This window comes from Prionailurus viverrinus, chromosome B4, assembly GCF_022837055.1.
Source record: "Prionailurus viverrinus isolate Anna chromosome B4, UM_Priviv_1.0, whole genome shotgun sequence".
NCBI lineage: Eukaryota > Metazoa > Chordata > Mammalia > Carnivora > Felidae > Prionailurus > Prionailurus viverrinus.
The window spans coordinates 101,563,341-101,586,271 of record NC_062567.1 but is presented as its reverse complement, the minus strand read 5'-3'; the positions used below and the strand labels follow the sequence as shown (position 1 = coordinate 101,586,271).

Here is a 22,931-nt window from a genome sequence, read left to right as displayed (position 1 = left end):
AAAGAAATTCTAATTCTGCCTCCTTTCTTGTCTACATGAAATGGGCTGAACCACCAAAAGGAAAATCTAATGTTCACATTTATTATTTTCTTGGGCCAGCCCTAATCTTCCAGCTTTCTGTTTCTTCTTCTGAGCTGCTGTTACAATGGAAGGTCTCTTACCTCATAGAATAGGGATGGAGATATCAGTCCAATGAAATATTTGGTTATAGGGGGATGTCATAAGGAATAAGTACATACTTTAAATACTTTATCTTTGATAAAATATGTAAATATTCAGGCACTTGCAAATTTAGATGAAACACTTAGGACTTTTCTTTGAGTACAATTCCAGTGCCTGGAGTTCGACATTATCTTTCTTTTATAACTTCATCTATAAAACATCTTTAATTTTTCTAGTTTGAGTGTCTTTTTAATGTGATAACTTTAAGATACTTAAAAAGCTCTGTTGGAGTGCAAGATTCTCCTGAACATTTACAGTTTTTCCCCCAGACTGATTAAGTTGTATCTCATTGATAGCAATGTGTTAAGGTTTGCCTATACTGGTCTTTCCAAATAATTCAACTTAGTGTTCATACATGAGCCAAATTCCTTTTGTTTTATGTAGTATATATTTCAGTTGCCTAATTAAAAAATAGTGCAGTAGAAATAAATAGGTTTGGGAACATAGAATTCAGCAAATTTGAGCAGGAATGTAAGGCATAAAATAGGAATCAGTCGGTATAATGTACAGGAGAAACAGCATTTATTAAATGAAAGACTTACTTGAGTGGAGATTGCTTAACAAAATTCCTAATGAAACTGTAGTAAATTTCTAAAGAAATTGTAATATCCGACATCATTGGATGTCTAAGTGTCACATGCTGTTTACATGTAATAACTCATATAAGCCCAACCCTATGAGATAAGTACTTTTATCACATCCGTTTTATAGATGGGAAGAACTGATATACAGAGAGGTTAAGTGACTTGTCTAAGGTCAAGCTGCTGTGTGGTTTACCCAAGTTTATGCTGCTAATAATAAGTACACATTCCTTCCTGCACTCTGTTTTCTTCTCTTTTACAGCATTCTTCCAGCCTGCTTTGGTTCCTCCTTTCTTTATTAGTAACCTCGTAATAAAGTGAGGGATCATTGTGCAAATACTAGTCTTATTATAATGAGAAGTATTTATCTTCTCATACTGAGAAACATAAATTCAGATAAGGGAGACATGTGAATCTAGGCCATTTTGGTTGTAAAAAGTAAATTTCAAGCTTATTTACTTTGTAACTCAATTATAAAGTAGAAAAATACTGCAAAATGACCTAGGAAGTAACAGAAGTTACTACCAGGCGGGTAAGGTTTAGGATCATTCTGAGGTCTGACTGCTTTACTTATTTTATATTTCTGACGGCAAGAGAATTAATTATTTTCCCACAATTAATTTTCATGGTTTATCCTTTAAACTCATTTTAATATTTATTTTCATGTCGTAAATCTCTCCTGAATGATTTAATTAGGTAAGTGCTTTAATACTGAACATCCTTTAGGAATTTTCCTCCCAGTCCTCATTTGATAATACTATATCCATATTCTACTCTAGTTGGGCAAAGGTGAGGCAATCGAGGCATGTCAAACACAAAACTGAGGGAGGCACGCACTGTCGGGTATTGACCTTGCATTTGCACTGCCAGGAAAGTGAGAGCATCCTTGAATGGAGTTCCCTTGGCATCCCATCCGCCTTATCCTAGTCTCAGGCCTGTATCAGAATTTGCAATATCATAGCTTAAACTTTTCAATATTTTTTTTTCTAGGATGAAGTATATTTTTAGCCCACTTACCAGATATTGAATCTAAAATTTAGAGAGGTTAGGAAAAGTCCTAGGGTAGTTATTAAAAAGTGGCATGGTAGACCTCAAGCCTCTTGATTATAATTGAGTAAATTTTCAGATAGTTGAAATTTTAGAAATCACCTTTTAGATGCAGACTATGAACCACACACACACACACACACACACACACACACACACACACACACAAATGACTACAGATTTGCATTCTCCAGCTAAGATATTAGGGGCTACAGCATGGACTGCCAAGGAATGAGTAATTCTCAACGGTTCTCAGAGAACCACACCCAAATTACGTGATCCGTGTCCTTTCTGCTTTTCCAAGCTATTTTTTTGCACTCTTTATCTTTGGCCCCCGACACAGTATCCTCTGTCCTTTGGCTGCTCAAAGTCTCCCACTCCAGCTCTTATCTAAGATGCACCCTTCACTGAAATGCTTCTGCTCCAAAGCACCACTTTATGACTCACCCAGGTGAAAGCTTCATACCTTTAACTGGTGCTGAAGAGAAAGGAATCTGAATACTTGGCCCTCTGTGCATGGGCTTGTTTGTCAAATCGACTTGTTGAAACCTACACTAATGTCTAAATGTTTGGATTGTGCAGAAGCTATTTTGTGAGTTCCTTCACCAGATTCTGGAGCAGGCAGTGCGCCTCACAAGTAAAACTTGAAGATCAAAGGAGAACGACTAACATACAACTTAGGAAAGGTTGCCAACCATACTTTAGAAGATTGCCCTGCATATATACTTACTTTGCATGTAAAGCTAAAGATAAAACCAATGGCTTCCAGCATCTTGCCTATTCCACAATATGATGATAAACTGGTAAATATACACTTTAAGATAAACCGTGAAAGAGATTATACAGGTATGAATTCCAGTATGAGATAATACTGGTCAAGTTTCTTGTAGAAGGAGGAAGCTCTTAATTATTTGGATTCACAGTTAAGATAGAAGCTACAGAAATCATTGTAAAAGGAAACTGGCTTAAATGAATTTCCTCTCAGGTACTTACCACCTGAGAGGAAATTCATTTAAAATAGCTCATTTTGAACAAACAGCACAGCCACTCAGGCAAAGCACTGTGGTCACTGGGTATAAAGGGCATGTGACACATGAGTATGACACATGAGTTTTTAGTACAGTACACTCCTCACACACAAAGTTAATAAAAGCTATTTATTCCAAGTGATTTAATGATCCATACACTCATGTGCCTCTTTGTTTATAATGAGCACCATTCCCAAAAGCTGGGAGTAGAGGGGAGGGGCTCTTAGTAACATGGATGACCTATGTATTCTAAATACAGTTTATAGGTGTGCATAGTTTTATCTTATAGGGGAAAAATTCAGATATGCTCTAAATTCCAAAACGGTAGGAAAGTGAGAATTTTTTTTACCATACAAATTTTGCACATATGATGACTCTCCTCTGGGATTTTTTTTTAAGCTCTACACCCAATGTGGGGCACTACTTAACTCCCCTTTGTTACTCAACTATATATATAAATGCTCATTCTATATTACTCATTACTCATATATATAATTCTCTAATGAAATTTCTCTTTTATTGATTTATACTCATCAGTTTAGTTTATATGTAATTATTTTTCAAATTATACTGAATTACATAATTTGTAAGAGAAGGAGAATTAACATGTATACTATATGTGTTGGTAGAAGAGACCAGAGTGATTTATGGTGGAGGCTTATGCTGGTGCATCAGATTCTAGACTCCTTCCAAAACAAGTAGTAAGCAATGCATAGAATATTAATTCCATTGTAACTATAGGATGGACATATTTGCAGAAGCTTGCTATGTTCATAAGGATTTCCCAGTGAAATAGTGGAATTTAATAGGAAGTGGTTCCCAGGGGCCATTATCATCAACAAAATGTCTGATCTGTATGTTACTGACTGGACTTTAGTTTAGAAATTGTACATCATTCAGTGTCTAGAACAAGTATCATGGGTTATCTTATTTAGAAAGCAAATGAGACTTTATAAAAGAATAGTGCCTGCTGGAGGGAATTTTATATATATATATATCATGTTCTTCTCTGTAATCGTATAGCACACTGCTGAGAAATTAGGAAGCCTAGCTTTTTAATTTCTAACAATATTTAGCAAGGTTGAAAAAATACCCTTTATTAAATTAAAAATAGCATTTCACTTCTTTTTCTCTATAAGAATATAAGAACACAACATACCTACTGAATTGTAAAAGGAAGAAATCATTTGGGAAAAGCTGATATTACTTTCCAGACACGTGATGATAGTGCTTTCAGCTTTGTATTGACAACAAATTTTCTTTTTTCAAGGACATTGAAGAATCAAACCTTTGTGAATGAAATATTGGTAATCACACAGCAAAGGACCTGTGCCTTTGTTTTCTGAAGAAAAAACAAATACGTTCCTCCACAGATCAAATGTAATCAGTTCTTCATGATCGAAAAAAAAAAATGGATCCAATAGCTACATACCTTTGCAATGCAAATTGTGATTTAGCCTTTTTCCCGATTAATAATTGCAGGAGTATCATCTTAAATCTATCCCACATGAGCTTCACAGCATGCCTCTTTCTATCTAATCTTTTTTAAGTAGAAGAAAAAGGGAGCTCTGAGCAAACCAGCAATGCTGTCTCTCCTGTGCATGCCATAGAGGCAAGAGCATGTCGTGTTGCTGTTAACTTACAGTCCTGCTGCCTTTCTTCTTTATCACTGCTTCCCTCCTGTGGACCCCGCCGCTTCCCCTGAACCGCCTCACTAGCCTTCAGGCAACGTTTGGGTGACCCATGAAGAAATGGAAAATCTTGCTGCTCCAGCGAAAACGGTTAGTCTTACACCTTTGTTGAACATGAAGAAACGTTATTTTACTGCTGTTTGGGTGAAAAACTATCTTGTTTGTGACAGATCAGAGTAATGGGTATGTTGACATAGTGATATGCATGAAAACAACATTTTTCATGAAGGTTTTATTTTACTGCACTTGGATATTAAAAAAAAAAAGAACTTTAATGTTTATTTTTGAGAGAGAGAGAGACAGAGACAGAGCGAGAGTGGGGGAGGGGCAGAGAAAGAAGGAGACAAGGAATCTAAAGCAGGCTCCCGGCTCTGAGCTGTCAGCACTGAGCCCGACGGCGGGGCTCGAACTCACCGACCATGAGATCATGACCTGAGCCGAAGTCGGTCACTCAACCAGCTGAGCCACCCAGGCACCCCAAGAATTTAAAAACACTTTTTTATCCATTTTGCAACATTGGGAATTTTTTAGTAACAGATATCACTTAGTATTGGGCATATTCACAGGTAGTACATGTTACCCTACCCAATTAAAAGAGTGTGAGTGAGGGAGCCACAGAGAGACGGGGAAAGAGAAAACCCCAAGCAGGCTCTGCACTGTCAGCACAGAGCCAGACACAGGGCTTAATCTCACAAACCGTGAGCCAAAATCAAGAGTTGGATGCTTACCTGACTGAGCCACCCAGGTGCCCCTGAATACTCATTTTTAATGGAATAATTTAGTTTCTTGTACTTTACCAATACAGAGCTTAAACCAGCCCCTCCCCAAAATGTTCTGTTCATTTGATTTTCAAATACAGGCTTGAAAAGTGTTTTTTTGTGACTTTGATTAATTGTCAGCTTTTAACACTATAATGTTATATGTAGTCATTTTTCATTTAAAGTAACAAAGTTAAGTATGTCATATATTTTATTCTTAGCAGCTTCTTTTAATTTAATGTCCTTTTGGTTTTATCCATATTCAAAATATCAACTATCTACTTTATGAAGGGTAAAAATGCCAATGTTTCCTAATTACATTTCTAGTTGAATTTGTTGTGTTTGGTTTTATTGTTGTTTAATTTTGTTTGTTGTTGACTGTTGCTGAAATCCGGATTACCACAAAGCTTTGTTAGAGGGAAAAAGTTACTTTTTGCACATGAATTTACTTTATATAAGATTTCTTTATTTTAAATGTATGTGTGTATATGTGTCTGTATATATGCATATATGTGTATTGTATATTTGTATACATATAACCAGAAATTTTTATTATAGCTCATTACATTTGGAAAACTACACACTTTTAAGAATGAAAAGTTTTGGAATGACCAGATCAAATGTATCATGAAAACCCCATATGTCATATGTGTGTATATTTAACTGGAAATAACTAGAAACCATGTAGTTGTCCTTGTAGTTGCCCTTGAACTGCTAAACTGATTGCTGTGGATTTGAATAAGGATCTGTGTATTTATCTATTTATGTCATAATTAACATCTTCAATAACAAGTTTGCTTCTGCTAGATAAATTTTACTGTCTTCATTTGAGATTAATTTATATTTATCTGCTTTATTAATCATTTTCTGCTGCTAACACAGAAAGAATCTGAGGAAGGAAGCTGGGCCCAGGTAGGAAATTCAAATGCTTTAAATACCATTTAGTACGCTATGAGGATATAAAGTAAGAAACTGTAGTATGTCCTAATATTATAAACCTTCACTTAGCTTAGGATTAGGCTAATAGGTATATTTGAATTTATTATGTGTAATACTATATATGCCTTCTTAAAATCACCATATTTTGCAAAGAAAATGATTATCATTTCATATGTGGCCTCTTTCGGAAAGGGAAATTATCTCTCTCTTTTCCAAAGAATGAACTATAATTTAAATGTCTCTGAAATCGCCCCTGAATATATTTAATCAGGAGTCATTCAAGTTGGATATATAAAAGGGGGGAGGCATTAAAAAAAAACCTTATTAAACATCTGCCTTAAAGTATAACGGAAAGTGTGGGAGGACTGGGGTCGGAGGAACATGTGTCAGCATTGTGACTGCAAGTCAGAACTGACGTCCGTTAATTGAGGCGGCGCTATGACGCAAGCATATGGACTTTGAACAAGTCTGTACGTTTGCAAGGGAGCTGAACATTTGTCAGCATTTCCACGTGACGCACAACTGAAAAGAATTAATGCGTGGAATAGCGCATGTGATTCAGGCCTCTGGCTGGAAGGAGAATTTTGGCAGTATTGATTGCTAGGACCTGTATTTAAACATTCCGTAAATTAGGGTGGTATTTGATTTTGATTTTGCTTCGAATTTCATCATTTTCAAGAATACACAAAAGAAAGGGAGCACCTAAGATTTTCAGTAGAAATGCATGTTATGATCGCAATTGTGATTTTGTTGTACCATAAAAAACTGAATCAAAGACATAGTAAAATTAATAGATAGTAGTAGTCCTTTTTAAAAATAGGTTTAGAGAGGATGGTTGACTTTAGTTTTTATTTTGGCTGTCATGAGCAATGTTTGGTTAGATGACTTTGTTCATGTTGTTATATTAAAGAATTAGATTATTTGTCTTCATTTTTTTATCATATCCTGCTTCTAAAATACAGAACCTATACTGATTGATTTCTAAAGAGAGACTGATTCTTTCCAATGATCTTTCTGGAATACTGGCTGCATGCTTCACCAGATAACAACATGGTCCACACAAAGCTTCAGCATTCTGTCTCTCTAGCTTTGTTGCTCCTTTCTTTATTTGTTTATCGAGGTTTCTATTTTCACATTGAGATTTGCCATTATACCATAACAATGGTAGTAGTATCCTCGAAGAGAAGGAAATGGTGGAGTATTAGCTGACAGATAAAAATAAATTAAATAAACCTATCTATACAAAGAATTTTTAAGCTAAGCATTTATATTATACCCTTAATTTGATTTTTTAATTTAAAAATGCATGTTTGTATAGAGTGTAATTTCTTTTGAGAATATAAAGTGAACACAGTTATTTTCTAGAGGTGGGTACCATGATACATGTACCCAGAGTTCCATTTGATACCAAATTAAATCAAATACTTTGAGTCTTAAGTATTATTTTTGCTTTTGTCCTATATATCATAGTAATTAAATGTCAGTTATAATAATATACAGTATCCTCCTATTACCATCTCATTTTTTTGGCTAAGAAACTTGACTGCTATAAAACAATTCTAGTGTCCGGTTTTTCTACAGACTCTGGCATATGGAGATATGAACCACGAGTGGATTGGAAACGAATGGCTTCCCAGCCTGGGGTTACCTCAATACAGAAGTTATTTTATGGAATGCTTGGTAGATGCAAGAATGTTAGATCACCTAACAAAAAAAGATCTCCGTGTCCATTTAAAAATGGTGGATAGTTTCCATCGGTAGGTTTTTTTTTTCAAACAGAAATTAAAATGAAACAATAAATAATGTATACCTTACTAAAACAAAAAGAGACGTCTAGGAAATAGAGAATGTGTGCTATTCAAGACATCTGTGTACATATACTTGGCAAAATATTTTCATGCAGCAAATTGCAGGGACTATCTAATGTAGAGCTGTGCACATACTATGAGCCCAAAGTTTATGGAACTGCACATATACACAATTCTCATTCAACATAAATCTTTTTTTTCTTTAAGAAATTCCATGTTTGTGATTTGTATCTATGTATGTTTTTATATTAGAAAATTATTTAATAAGAATTTTAAAATTAAGTCAGTTGCAACTCTATTACCAATTATATAATTTAGATATATACTAGGAAAAATTTGAGAAGGAATTCTCTGAAGACAAATTCTTTTGTTCTCATAAGAAGCTTTTAATATATTTTTGCTTCTTTATGTATTAATTCTCAGAAAAAAATACTGAATGGATTGTGAGACAGCTATAAGCACACAGATGAATAAAATGCAACCTCTCTTTTCAGGTAGTTTACCAGCTAGGGGGGTAAGAAGAAGCTTGTTATAATATCATGTCATAAATGTCATGCTGATATATTTGTAGGTTATGTGAAAAATTGTCAGCTGGATTGTGATTCTTTTTTGTTTCAATTTTTTATTTAAATTCCAGTTAGTTAACATACAGTGTAATATTAGTTTCAGGAGTAGAATGTAGTGATTCATCACTTACGTTTAACACCCAGTGCTCATCACAAGGACCCTCCTTAATGTCCATCTCCCATATAGCCCATCCCTACCCAACTCCCTTCCAGCAATCTTCAGTTTGTTCTCTGTAGTTAAGAGTTTGTTTTATGGTTTCATATACAGATTATTATGATGGTAAATTAATACATATAAATCTAGGTTATTTGGCTTATAAAACCCTATTTGATTACATCCTATCCAACATTTAATTAGTGACTGAAATAAAAAAGTTATAAATATCAGATATGTTGATGACATAAAGATAGGATAAAGAGATAACAATCGGACCTCTTTGATTAAACTTATGGAGATGTTTTGAATCTTAACACAGTTGTTGATACTGTTGGGTTAAATTTAGTAGAGATAAATATGGTATAAATTTAAATACCATTTTAATAATGCTAGATGGGGAATCCATGATTTAAAAGTAGATCAATGGGGCGCCTGGGTGGCGCAGTCGGTTAAGCGTCCGACTTCAGCCAGGTCACGATCTCGCAGTCCGTGAGTTCGAGCCCCGCGTCAGGCTCTGGGCTGATGGCTCAGAGCCTGGAGCCTGTTTCCGATTCTGTGTCTCCCTCTCTCTCTGCCCCTCCCCCGTTCATGCTCTGTCTCTCTCTGTCCCCAAAATAAATAAATGTTGGAAAAAAAAAAATTAAAAAAAAAAAAAAAAAGTAGATCAAGTGAAAAAAGATACAATGTATAGATGACACTAAAATCTCAGTTTTGTTTAATGGATTCACAAGGCATATTTAGATTGTTGTTTTTGGCAGATACAATAAAAGTCTACCACGTGGTGAAATGACAACAAGAAACTGTATTAATTTATGGGCATTAAATTGTTACTGATTGGTAAAATCCCGGTGGAAAAGTTGAAAAAATTGAAGACATTTAGCTTGAATAAGGGTAGACTTTATATGTTTTCCCATGTTTTGATATTATTACATGTTGGAAGAATAATATTTGCTCTGTTGAACATGTACTTTTCTAGTTCAGATGTGTAGGTAGTAGGGTGAATGATTTCTGTCCAAAAGAGAGCTCTGTATAACTCTCATTTGCCATATAGTATACACATTGTTAGGTAGCGAGTTCCTTGTCACTGAACATTTAGGCCCTCAAATTTTGTGTGGTTGTATTAGATATTTGAATACTAAAATCTTTGATGGCATATTTGTGCCTATTTTCCATTCTTCACTAGATTGACTTTTTTTTAAATCTATGGGGGTTTCTTAAGCTTATTTATTTATTTTGAGTTGGGGAGGAGAGGCAGAGAGAGAGGGAGAGAGAATCCCAAGCAGGCTCCACACTGTCAGCACAGAACCTCATGCAGGGCTCAAACTCAGGAACTGTGAGATCACTGTCTGAGCCGAAATCAAAAGTCAGATGCTTAACTGACTGAGCCACCCAGGCATCCCACTAGATTGACTTTTAATTGCTTTACATTATGGTAAAAATGATTATTACAATGGTCAAATTTTTTAATGTGTATTTATTTTTGAGAGAGAGAGAAAGCACACAACGAATGCAAGTGGGAGAGGGACAGAGAGAGGGAGACAGAGCTTGGAAGTTTCTCTGCATTGACAGTAGAGAGCCCAGTGTGGGGCTCCAGCTCACAAACTGTGAGATCGTGAGTGAGTCAGAGTCGGACACTTAACCGACTGAGCCATTCCGACGCCCCAAGTTTTTTTTTTAATAAAAATTACTGAAACAGCAGGGATCTTTTTGTTCTGGGAAATATACAAGCTTCATCTCTGCACCATGCCTAATTCAGACTTAAAGCAAGTAGTACTGACTACACAGTGCATCCCGCTGTCTTTATGGCCCAGTTTTTCATCTCACAGATGCTAAAGTAATAATAATATGTATCATCTTTCTGGTACTGTTTTATATTACCTATAAAAACTTGGCAGAAATTAGCCAAAAGCCATTGGTTTAACCTCAAGCTGCCTAATGTCTATGACTGTTATTACATTAGTATTTTCTGTTTTTCCGCTGAATTAGTTTGCTGGGGCTACCATAACAAAATACCACAGACTGGGTAGCGTAAACCACAGAAATGTATTTTCTCACAGTTCTGGAATCTAGAGATCCAAGACAAAGGCGTCAGCACAATTGGTTTCTTCTTGGCTTGCAAATGGCTGCCTTCTTGTTGCATCCTTAACATGGTGTTTCCTCTGTGTGTGCACCCCTGATTTCTCTGCATGTCCAACTTTCCTCTTCTTGTGAAAACACCCACCAGTGAGACTGGAATAATACCCACCCTATGGGCTTTATTTTAACTTAATTACCTTTTTAAAAACACTATCTTCAAATATGTTCACGTTTGAAATACTGGGGATTAAGGCTTGGACATTTGAATTTGGGGGAACATAATTCAGCCCATAACACTTGGAATTTTTTTCCAGTTTCCTCCAATTCTGAAATATTTTAACTCAACATTGTCCTTATTAAAATGAAAGGCTTAGAAATGCATACAGTGCTTCGGCATTACCTGGCCAGTGTGTATGTCTAAATTTGTGTGTATTTATAAACCAGAAATCACTAATAAGCCTAGATAGTTTTCTTTTCCTATTGCACTCTGTCACATCCTTTATATCTAATATCACCATGTCTTCCCCTTTCTTCTCTCTGAACATCTCTAGTTTCTGGATTTGCTTCATATGTTCATGGCAGTTGTCCTTTTTCTGCCCTTTATTTTCACAGCATTGACCCCTTAATTGGTTGCTCTGTTCCTAGGTTTACCTATTTTCTCTCTCTCTGATTTTGCTACCAGGTTAGCCTTCTTAAACTAAAATGATCATTTTGGTCTAAGGAAGACTAACCTGATAGCAAATGTTATGATCATCTCTTTCCCTGTGAAACCATTCAGTGCTTCTCAATCACCTGCATGTGTTCCGTGCTTTCGCTGAATGCAAGCTTTCCTTAATGTTACCCCGTTATGTTACCCCGTATATATGTCCCCATATTCCTCCTTACTTCCTATCATGGATTCCCAACACTGTACAGTATGTCTCACTATCACCACACATTTAAAATTTCATTGGCAACCCTGTGTTCATGGTGCTCCATTTTCTTTATTGACTCTTTCTCTCCCACCTGATCGTTTAAGGACAGTCAGTTGTCTGTTCTTCCACGATATCCTTTCCACAGGGAGTTTCATGTCTGGTGACCTATTTCTTTCACATACTTCTGTATCACTGAGACGTGGTGGCTATTCATTTTGGTATGTGGTTCTCTATCTTATTATAACTTATTCATGTTTTGATATTTTTCTCAGCAGCTTAAGAAGAAAGTATTCATTTCTCATAAATTACTTCCTGTTTTCATATTAGCGACTTTAATTTTTTTCCAAATGAGTGAAATGTTCATTTGTCAGCAAATAATGTCAAGACGGCCTGATGGAAGACAAAGACATATGGATGAACAACATAATCCATAATCATTTTAAGGAGGGTGGTTTTCTTATTTTGAAATTAATATTTTTACTCTTCAGAAACACTGTGTGCTTAGAATAACTGCAGTTTATTTCCCTCCAGTACTAAAGGATTTAATTACAAATGTAATTTATTATTCTGTTGCCCTGAGAAGTATTGCAAAATGTTAACTATGCTTAATCAAAGAACATGCATTATCTGCTGAGTAAATTCAATGTGTTTTGTTTTCTTTTTTTAAAAAAAATAACAGAACAAGTTTACAATATGGAATTATGTGTTTAAAGAGGTTAAATTATGACAGAAAAGAACTAGAAAGAAGACGAGAAGCAAGCCAACATGAAATAAAGGGTAATATGTCTTTCTTTCATAGCAAATACCTTTTTGGGGGGAGAGGGGATAGCTTTCACTTTTATGAACCTAAAATGCTTTATATGTTAACAGTGGTCACTAAGTAGCGTAAGTATTTGGCTGGAATAGTGTCATCATTATTTCTTTTTCATTAGTTTTATGATTGAAACACTGAAAGGGTATCATCACTTTATAAGATGAATATCCCATCTAAGACATATTCTTGATTTTTTTAAATTGACATTTATTCCTCTGAACCTATTAATTATACATTCTGTTTGTCCTAAAGATGCCTCCATGCAGATATTTTTGTCAAACTTTTAATAGAACATTCTCATATGATTCAGAGAAACATGGTATATAATTTATTTATAGTAGTTCATCTTTGGTGTGTATCATTTGAATTTTATTGCAGTGCTTAGAAATGTTATTTTTGTACAATAGTTACAGAGATATTATGTAGGATTTTATATAGAAGTTACATAGAGATTCCCACCTATAAATGAAACTAGTCCATTGATAATTTTAGCTATAATTATTAAGTCAAATAAATGGTTAGAAGCATCCCTAATTGCTGCAACTATTATGTGTACAAAAATGTTTGACTTGAATAAGAAAAGGCATTCCCTATTAAAGATTAGAACACCACCATATTAATAATTAATCCTCTAAATGTTGAGAAATACCTTAATGTACAGAGGAAAGAATTGTTTAAAAGAACACGTTAGATCCTATACTTATTAGAGACCACATTACTTTTATTATTGTTGATGAAAGAAAATACAATTGTTGGGTATAAGTATCTATGGGTCTTTTTTGGTGAAAATCATCAGTCCACTTATGTCCATTTATATTTTTTAAAGGAAAAAATTCTCATTAAGGGAAACATAACCAAAAGTTTTTGTGGGAAATTTTGGATACAAGCAAAATAAACTATCAGTTGTATTACCGTTTACTGTTACCAGGAGTTGACATGTGGAAGCATTTCATCAGATTGAATAGGGGTTTAAACATTAATTGTTTACAGTTAGCCATGAGTCTCTGTTTTCATCTTCACTTCCTCTGGGGCCCAATTTAGATATGAAAATAGTATGTACCCCATGTTATGTTATCCTTCCCCTTAAGCTTAGCATTGTTTTATTCTTTAAGATTACCTTAGACTTCTATCATTTTCATTTGTGATAAACAATGTCAGAAATTACTTTTATCTTTGGCAGTTTTTGGACAGCACATTAATTCTAGTACAATGGGCTTCAATGCATGCAAAGGTGATTGGTTGATATATTTTTCTATATATGGTTCATTGGAGACTAGATAGACACACAATGGATTTCTTGTAACAGTTCATTTGACTCATTACTTAGGAGCAAGAAAGTGTTTTTCCATTATCAAAATTGAGTTGTTAGATTTCACTTTATTTTGGGGCCCAGGAAATTGCAAGTTGTTTTCAGTACATTGTCATTCAGTTGAACTGAAATTTGGGAACTAATTGATCACACAAAGACCCTTGAAGGAAGTCCATGCTTGACTTAACAAAAGATGTTTTAGTTTTAGCACACATATTTTACCCATGAGATACCACTTCTAGTTTTCTGTCTGAAGTGTTTTTTTTCCAAGTAGATTTTATTATGCTTGGTTTCACCACATAGAATACTTCATATATAGATAGATATAAAAGAGAAGGAGAAATTACCCATTTGGCCCCACACCAAATATTATATTAGTATTTGGCAGTTGCTGGTTAGAGCACTGCCCTAAGAAAAGCTACTGTGATTCACTTGATTATACACAGACAGCTCCATATGATGGGTGGTTGTGAGTGAGATCATAAATAACCCCTGTTTCCCGTAACTGATCCAGTGACATTTACAGGAATAACTCTTAACTGTGACCAGGGGTCTCTGTTATTATCTGAAGTGTTAATTAACCTTGACCTTAATAAACAGCTTTCTGAAGTGAGGGGACCAGTGAATATCAACAATGTACTAACATTTCATTTGTTGCTAGGAAACAGTCAACACTGATCTCTAGCCATTTATTGTTTAGGTCAAGAGGATCCTTACAAAGCTTTAAAGTCAGGGCATAAATTTTGCTTGAAAACAGATTTATAGAAAGGGATCTGATTTACAAAATGAAAAAGAAAGGTACGTTGCTGTTCTGAAAAAGAAAAGCTTAGATTGGTGCCGTATTTACCTTGAATTATAACTCAGTTGAATTATTTTCTACATATTATTTTGTAAATATATTTTGTAAATCTGAGGACTCTTAACTACAGGTGTGGCAATGACATTTTTAACGAAGATATATTTGCAGAAATATGATAACTACAAATGTCTTAGACTATCAAAATATAAACTCATCTCTAGAAAAGAGCAAACACTTCTTACTTGCAGATCCACTTAATGCAAGGAAAACTGGACAGTTTTGTTATTTTTTGAGGAAATTGTTGTCACATTTGTTTTTAAAAAAAAGTGTTGCACTTAGTGAAAGCAGTGGGAGAACTGATGCTGTCAGTTCCTGCCCAACTTTTGAAGTGCAAGTTTAGTATAACCAACAGTTGGAACTAATCAGTTGTTATCAACAGAAGTTGATTAATGTAACCAAAATATAATACTCACCAATTTATATCCCATTTTCTGAGATTTAACACTGCAATAGAACAAGCTAAAGAAAACTCGGAGGAAAGTATATACTTTAGGAATGACCCAGGGAGACCTAGTGAAAAAAAAAAAAATATATATATATATATTATGATATATAATATAATACAGTATAATATATAATATAGTATGATATATAAAATGTGTGTAATATAAAATATACTAAAGATCATTAAGGAAGTCTTGCATTGATGAAGAAAGGCAAAAAAGAGCCAAAAGTCTGAGGGAGACATTAAACCTCCTACTCCCTTAAGAAATTAATTCTGCTTTGACTGGAACAGGAAATAGTAATAAGACTGTAGGAAGAGGATATTGTGGGTCTTTCTTCACATGTTCTTCATTAACTAAAAAAAATAAGGATTAGAAAAGATATATAGAAAATCCAAGTAATCTAATGATATGCCATATAATTCAAATTAATATGTGAATTTAGAAGGGTCTGTATATAAAAATTCAATATGGCTAAAAAGAAATGAGCTAACTGTGAAAAGGCATGGAGTGACTTAGCGTGTACTACTAACTGAAAGAAAAGTACTATGTGATTATACTGTAAGAATCATACCACATGATTCCAACTCTGTGGCATTCTGAATGAGGTAAAACTATGGACACAGGAGAAAGATCAGTGGTTGCCTGCAGTTTGTGGAGAGGGAGAGATAAATAAATGATGCACAGGGGATTTTTAGGGCAACTATTTTTAGTAAAAATATTCTGTATGGTGAACCTTAATGTTAACTATGGACTTTGTGTCAATGCAGGTTGTCTATCATAACAAATGTAGCACTCGAGTGAGGGATTTTATAGTCAGGGAGGCTGTGCATCTATGGGGCAGGGGATATATGGGAACACTGTACTTCCTGCTCAATTTTGCTGTGAACTTAAAAATACTCTTTAAGGAGTGCCTGGGTGGCTCAGTCAGTAGAGCATCAATTGCACTCTTGATTTTGGCTCAGTTCATGATGTCACAATTCGTGAGATCGAGCCCCACATCAGGCTCTGTGGTGACAGCATGGAGCCTGCTTGGGATTCTCTCTCTCCCTCTCTTCCTGCCCTTCCCCTGATCACGTATGTGCACATGTGCTCTCTCGTGCCCACATGCTCTCTCTCAAAATAAATAAACCTTAAAAAAATACTCTTTAAAAATAAAGGCTAGGAGCACTTGGGTGGCTCAGTCGGTTAAGCGTCTGACTTCGGCTCGGGTCACGATCTCGCGGTCTGTGAGTTCGGGCCCCAAGTCGGGCTCTGGGCTGACAGCTCGGAGCCTGGAGCCTGTTTCCGATTCTGCGTCTCCCTCTCTCTCTGACCCTTCCCCAATCATGCTCTGTCTCTCTCTGTCTCAAAAATAAATAAACGTTAAAAATAAATAAATAAATAAATAAATAAATAAATAAATAAGTAAGTAAGTAAGTAAAGGCTATTTTACAGTTTTAATAGAAAAAGCAACTATATTTCCCAAAGTATTCTTTATACTTTTTCTGGAAAACAACAGAAATGTATTGTCTCACAGTTCTGGAGGCTAGATTAAGGTGTTAGCAGGATTCATTTCTTCTAAGGGCTGTGAGGAAGAATCAGTTCCATGCCACTGCCTTACTTTCTGGTGGTTTTCTGTCAGTCTTGATGTTCCTTATCAAGGAACACATCACCCTGATCTCTGCCTTGCTCTTTGTGGTGTTTTCCTTGTGTGCATATCTTATTTCCAAATTTCCCATTTTTAGAAGGAAACCATCATATTGGATTGGGGCCCACCCTAAAAATCTCTTTTTAATACTTCAATAAGAACCATATCTCTAAGTAGGTCACATTCTGAGGTACAGGGGATTAAGACTTAAACATATGAATTTTGAGAGGACACAATTCAACCCATAACAATAAGAAGTTTACCATAATGGCTAAAAAAGCAAATAAAACAATTGAGAAATACAGAGTATTGGTAAAGATGCAGATTTTTATACATTGCTACTAGGGTTTTAATTGTGCGAATGGAATTTATTTAGCATATCTATGAATATTTAAAGCAGCACTATCCTTAATAACCCACGATGGAATCTAGCCAAATGTCCATCAACAGTAGAATGATGAATTGTGGTATAATTATACAATGGAATACTATATAACAATGAAAATAAGATACTTCCATTTCTATAGCAGGGATAAATCTCATATTGAGTGAAAGAGGTAGACACAAAAGTACATATTGTACGATTTTATTTATAAAAAGCTAAAAAATCAAAACTAAAAAGCAAAACTCATCTGCGGTGAGAATAGTTAGAATATTGGTTACTGTTGGTGTGAGGTCAGTGACTGAGAATATGACATAAGGGGTCTCCATTGGGCTGAGTTATCACTATATTGCTTTAATATTAGGCACAAGAAAACCTAACTTGATTATAAATGACTGTATTAGAACAAATTAGTAATGTTTTTGAAAAACGTAAACAATATATACTCTCTCTGCTACCGCCAAAAAAACAAAAACAAAAACAACTACTACCTTGATTTTTACGGACTTTTATAATTTTAAATGGGGGGAGAGGAACATGATAAACAGTTGAAGTTGAAGAATATATCTCAGAGTATTCTTTATTTTTTTTTTTCTGGAAAAGCTATACATTTCTCTCAGAAAGAAAAAAAATTAACAGGAAAACTTAAATTTTAGCATAAAATTAAATTCTGGGTTTTATTTCCCTTTTTACAGGATTAGAAAAAAAAGTTATCATTTTTTTCACATTTCCTTCTTAGTTCTTATAGTGGGGTAAATCTCGGGCTATGGAATCCCTGTTCTATCTTACTGTTCTGTTCTTTGATTTATTGCTTCAGGTTAAAAAAAAAAAGGCTCTTCTAGTCTATATTCAGTATTTAATTAGTGGTTAAAAAACAATGATGAAAAACCATATTAGCTTCTCATTTTTCTGTCTTTACTAAAGAGCTGTATATCAATACAGGAATAAGAAATGCTCCTGTCTGGTAATAAAAAAACATTAAGCTTGGGACAGATCCCTGGAGCTCCACAACCGCACAGGAAACACCGTGAGACATTGTATTCCATGTGCTGGAAGTGCTTTTCAGTGATAACAAACACGCTTCAAAAGACAATTTTTTTTCTAGGCTAAAAGTAGGACAGGTTAGCTCTGAGAATGAAATGCAACACAAGGGGGCCAGGTGCACTGGGGAGTGGATAAAGAAATCAGCATAAATGCTGACTTGGCCAGACACTTGTGGCTTATTTCAGCCGGTAGTTTTGTTTATTGTGCAAAATACTGTCGCCTAAAACGATGCACCTCTTTTCCTAGATGTGTTGGTGTGGAGCAACGATCGAGTGATTCGCTGGATACAAGCAATTGGACTTCGAGAATATGCAAATAATATTCTTGAGAGTGGTGTGCACGGCTCACTAATAGCCTTGGATGAGAACTTTGACTACAGCAGCTTAGCTTTGTTACTACAGATTCCAACACAGAACACCCAGGCAAGCCCCTTTCCGCTGTAGTTGCACTGTGCCCTAGTTTATAGAGCGATAAAGTACACTTGTAGGGAGAAAAAAAAAAAGTTGGCTGTGTATTCATGAGCCCTAATGAGAGTTAGCTCAGCTCAACCTTTGAAATATGGCACTGGGGCTTTAATTTGAAGCCACTGGATTTCTAGCCAAAACAAAATCATAAAATTAATCAGGAAAAGGGATTTAGAGGTTATGTAGTCCAGCCTTCCACCTGAATGCCAGATTTCCCAAAACAATATCCCTGGCAGATGGCTTTCAGTCTCTGTCTCTCTGAGAGGCGTTCATTTCTATTTACATGTCTGAATTAGACAGACATTTAACACTGAGTATGCCACTGGTTCCCCAACCTGGATAATTATTCAAATCGGCCGAGTTTCTTAAAAATTTAAAATAAAACCTACAAGCTACAGCACAGGCCTAAGAAATCAGATATCCAGAGATTGGGTATAGGAATCCAATTTATCTAAAGTTTCCCCAAATAATGAGTATTGGCCAGGTTTGAGAACTATCTCTATAGACTTGAAAAAATTTGGCAGTCTAACTTAATTTTTCATTTTTTTCATTTATTGCAAAGTTTATATAAAATATTCAGTTGGATTAAAGTAACAAAGTGCCCCTTGACTTCAGACATGTATGTGAGGCTGTCTCTCCACTGTCCACAGACTGACTATAAAGAAAATGGCCCTACCTTGTATTTATAACTAAAACTTGCAATGGCTTTTAGACACGGAGGACTAAAATCTTAAGACGCTTTAAATAAAACAGGATTGTAATGTTTTCTCAGATGAATATAATCTCTATGATCTTTAAAGTAAACTGTGACCTCAGTGATAGTAACTGTAGTTTGATGTCAACAGGCAAGGCAGATTCTTGAAAGGGAATACAATAACCTCCTGGCTCTGGGAACTGAACGGCGGCTGGATGAAGTAAGTCCTTATCTGTCATTCACAAGGGATCTAAGAGTACAAATAAAACAACTTTCAAGGAATAGTGCTCAAAAATCAATCAGAAGCTTGTTCTCTGGATAGAACCTAGAATTTTCCCCAGTATCGTGCTTAATTATTAAATTTTATTAGTCATTTGGTTTTGGAAAAACCTTTATGCATTCATAAATATTATCATATCAGCAGTTAGAAACACCTAGAAGTAATTTAAAAACAGATTCTTATGAGTTGTGATGGCAAAATTATGATGAGTGACCTTTTTTAAAAAAGCAGTGATAACATTAATCCTGATAAACTCAGCTTTTAAATAATTGTGTGCTGACTTCCTAAATATCAGTGTATCCTACAATAAATTTTAGGATATTACAATGAAAAGAAAACTTGCTTTCGGTAAATGGGAAGCTTTTCATTATTTTAGAAAGTGACATTGAGTTTTCCCTGAAAACATATGAGTAACATTTTAACAGTCATAGGATTTAAAAGTTACATGAAGTGTAAGAATCCCAAACATAACATATGCATGTTTAAATTATTTGGAAAATAATAAACATATGAGTAGACTCCTGAGACAAAGGAATACAAGGAACATTAGCAAACTCTGTGCATTGATAGATGCTGTGGATTTTATTAGTCCTTCTGAGTTTTTTACAGGGTTTTTCTGGAAGAAGTAGAAAGAAAACCCGAGTATGAAATGGAAAACGCAGAGAGGCATAATTCTGTGTTGCAAAATGCAGGCGTTTCTTGACTAGAAATAAAAGCTGATTAAAATAGTTTTGTGAATGAACCCAGCAAATCCTAAAATGAGGCAATTATTTCACATTCAAATGAGCAAGGAAGATGATCTTGGATTTATAAAATCCAAGCTTTCCTTTGTAGAGGAGGTTATAAACAGATTAGCTCTAGTCTTGACCTCAGCTAACTTCCTATAAATCCATACTCCTGTCCAAGCAGAATAATGATTGATATTTTTAAAACAGTTAATACTTAACTGATTTTAATTTTATAAGTTGTTTGATAATCTTTTTAATCCTTATTCTTAATTGTTGAATCAAAAAGATAATCTACATAAGCCCTACATGCTTTTGAATGCAATTATTCTTCTTGTTTAAAAGTTGCAAAAGGAGGGGCACCCGGGTGGCTCAGTCGGTTGAGCATCTGATTTTGGCTCAGGTCATGATCTCATGGTTCATGGGGTCAAACCCCACGTCGGGCTCTGTGCTGACAGCTCAGAGCCTGGAGCCTGCTTGGAGTTCTGTATCTCCCTCTCTGTCTGCCCCTCCCCTTCCTGCTCTCCCCTGTCTGTCCCTCTCAAAAATAAATAAACATTAAAAAAATTTTTTTTAAGTTGCAAAAGGAATGTTAATAAAAATTATTGGGGTGCCTGGGTGGCTCAGTCGGTTGAACGTCCGACTTCAGCTCAGGTCATGATCTCACCACTAGTGAGTTCAAGCCCCACATCGGGCTCTGTGCTGACAGCTCACAGCCTGGAACCTGCTTTGGATTCTGTGTCCTGCTCTCTCTCTGTGCCCCTCCCTTGCTCATGCTCTCTCTCTCTCTCTCTCTCTCTCTCTCTCTCTCTCAAGAATAAATAAAAACAGGGGCGCCTGGGTGGCGCAGTCGGTTAAGCGTCCGACTTCAGCCAGGTCACGATCTCGCGGTCCGTGAGTTCGAGCCCCGCGTCAGGCTCTGGGCTGATGGCTCAGAGCCTGGAGCCTGTTTCCGATTCTGTGTCTCCCTCTCTCTCTGCCCCTCCCCCGTTCATGCTCTGTCTCTCTCTGTCCCAAAAATAAATAAACGTTGAAAAAAAAAATTAAAAAAAAAAAGAATAAATAAAAACATTAAAAAAATTTAACAAAATAAAATAATTAAAGAAACATCCTATTGCTACATTTTAAAATGTGGATTGACTCAAAGGAGCCAGGTAGAGACTCAAGCATATATGAGTTAGTGTTGCTTTCTGAAAATAATAAAAAGCCAAAAGGTCTAAATGGTATGTGACTATCTGCCTTTAAAATATGCTGCATCTTTTTCTTATTTATTAAAGAACACAGTACATGATTTTATCATTCCAACCCTGTAGTCTCTTTTGTCCTAGTTTTTTGTTTGTTTGTTTTTTGTTGTTGTTTTTGTTTTTTGAGTGTGAGCAAAAGTAGCTACACAACTTACCCAGAACCTGTGCTTGTTTCTGGGGCTGATTACATTCAGCCCCCACGGAAAGAATTTGAGAAGTGCACCTGTGCTTCTACAGACTTTCACTTCAAGTTAGTGGGTATCCTTTATCCTCACCTCATGGAAACTTTTTCCTCTGATGTTGCTGATAGGTCCCATTAACTTTCTGAGGGAAGACAGTGCTAAAAGAGCAAAAGAGATCATGATTTAAATCCTCCACTTGCTTATTTTTGAGTCCCTAACCCTTACATTGCAGGAGTTGTATATCCCTACACTGTAATATAGTGTTTTGTAGAACTGAAGAGTGTTTATGTTTATGCAACAACTCTTCCAAAATTCTGATTTCCAAGAAATCAGAGGCCACAACTGTGAACTTCTGCTTCTTTTCTCTATTTATAAACATTTGGAGGCCTAGGGCAATGTAGAACCTGGCAGTGGAGAAAAGGAGTAGCAGACATCTCTTAAATTGTAAAATGGCTCCCTAATCTAAACAAAATTCAGATTTGGATGCTATGGATTCTAGTAGAACAATGGATATATATAATTTCATAGGTGATTTCATTTTTTCCAAATTGACTCTGAATGTCAACTAAATTAGCAGTCCATGATGAAGAATACCTTATAGTTTTACTTATTTAGAACAATGATAATTTGAGCTAAGTATTGACCTATTATTCTATATGCCAAAATGAAGTCACCTAGCTAATAAAGGTAACCACACACACTGAGATTAACTTCAGGGAATAGATAACCATTCCCTACATGAAAAACATAGTGACATAAGAAGATAAGATCTACGTAGAATGATTAATATTTTCCTTAGAATTTGACATAAAGAGTAACTTGTGTTTAATAAAGAATAATACTTGCTAAACAGTAGATTACATATCACTCCTTGTGAATATAGAGAAAGTTCATTGTATCTAAGCAGATGCTTTGTGTATGCGCAGAGAGGGAAGAGATTATATCATTATGATATAACAGAATCAGCAGCCAGAAATACATTTGTAAAACAGCAACCAGAATTATATTATGCTTTTAGTGGTGTCTAAAGAGCTAAAAGGATGGTTTCCAAGCTCCACAGGTTTTTCAATAAAC

The 22,931-nt window shown here is 35.3% G+C and overlaps 1 protein-coding gene and 1 long non-coding RNA gene across 12 annotated transcripts in view; one reads left to right on the top strand and one right to left on the bottom strand.

Annotated features, from left to right (window-relative positions):
• PPFIA2 (PTPRF interacting protein alpha 2) overlaps window positions 1-22,931 on the top strand; it is a 477,511-nt gene that overhangs the window by 448,985 nt on the left and 5,595 nt on the right. For 4 of the 10 annotated variants that reach the window (XM_047868601.1, XM_047868597.1, XM_047868605.1 and 1 more), the window contains 6 exons: window positions 4,597-4,659; window positions 6,210-6,239; window positions 7,830-8,023; window positions 12,467-12,564; window positions 18,515-18,690; window positions 19,578-19,646. In XM_047868601.1, the coding sequence (XP_047724557.1) occupies window positions 4,597-4,659; window positions 6,210-6,239; window positions 7,830-8,023; window positions 12,467-12,564; window positions 18,515-18,690; window positions 19,578-19,646 (630 nt within the window). Of the gene's footprint in view, window positions 1-4,596; window positions 4,660-6,209; window positions 6,240-7,829; window positions 8,024-12,466; window positions 12,565-18,514; window positions 18,691-19,577; window positions 19,647-22,931 lie in introns of those variants that run through there. The other 6 variants (XM_047868598.1, XM_047868606.1, XM_047868602.1 and 3 more) reach the window with 5 other exon arrangements.
• On the bottom strand, window positions 10,462-22,007 carry LOC125171292 (uncharacterized). 2 transcript variants are annotated; one of them, XR_007154246.1, is made up of 3 exons: window positions 21,831-22,007; window positions 15,183-15,279; window positions 10,462-12,177 (listed from the first exon to the last, which is right to left on the bottom strand). It is a non-coding gene; the product is annotated as an uncharacterized LOC125171292 (long non-coding RNA). The 2 variants fall into 2 exon arrangements; XR_007154245.1 differs by having other exon boundaries at window positions 21,951-22,001.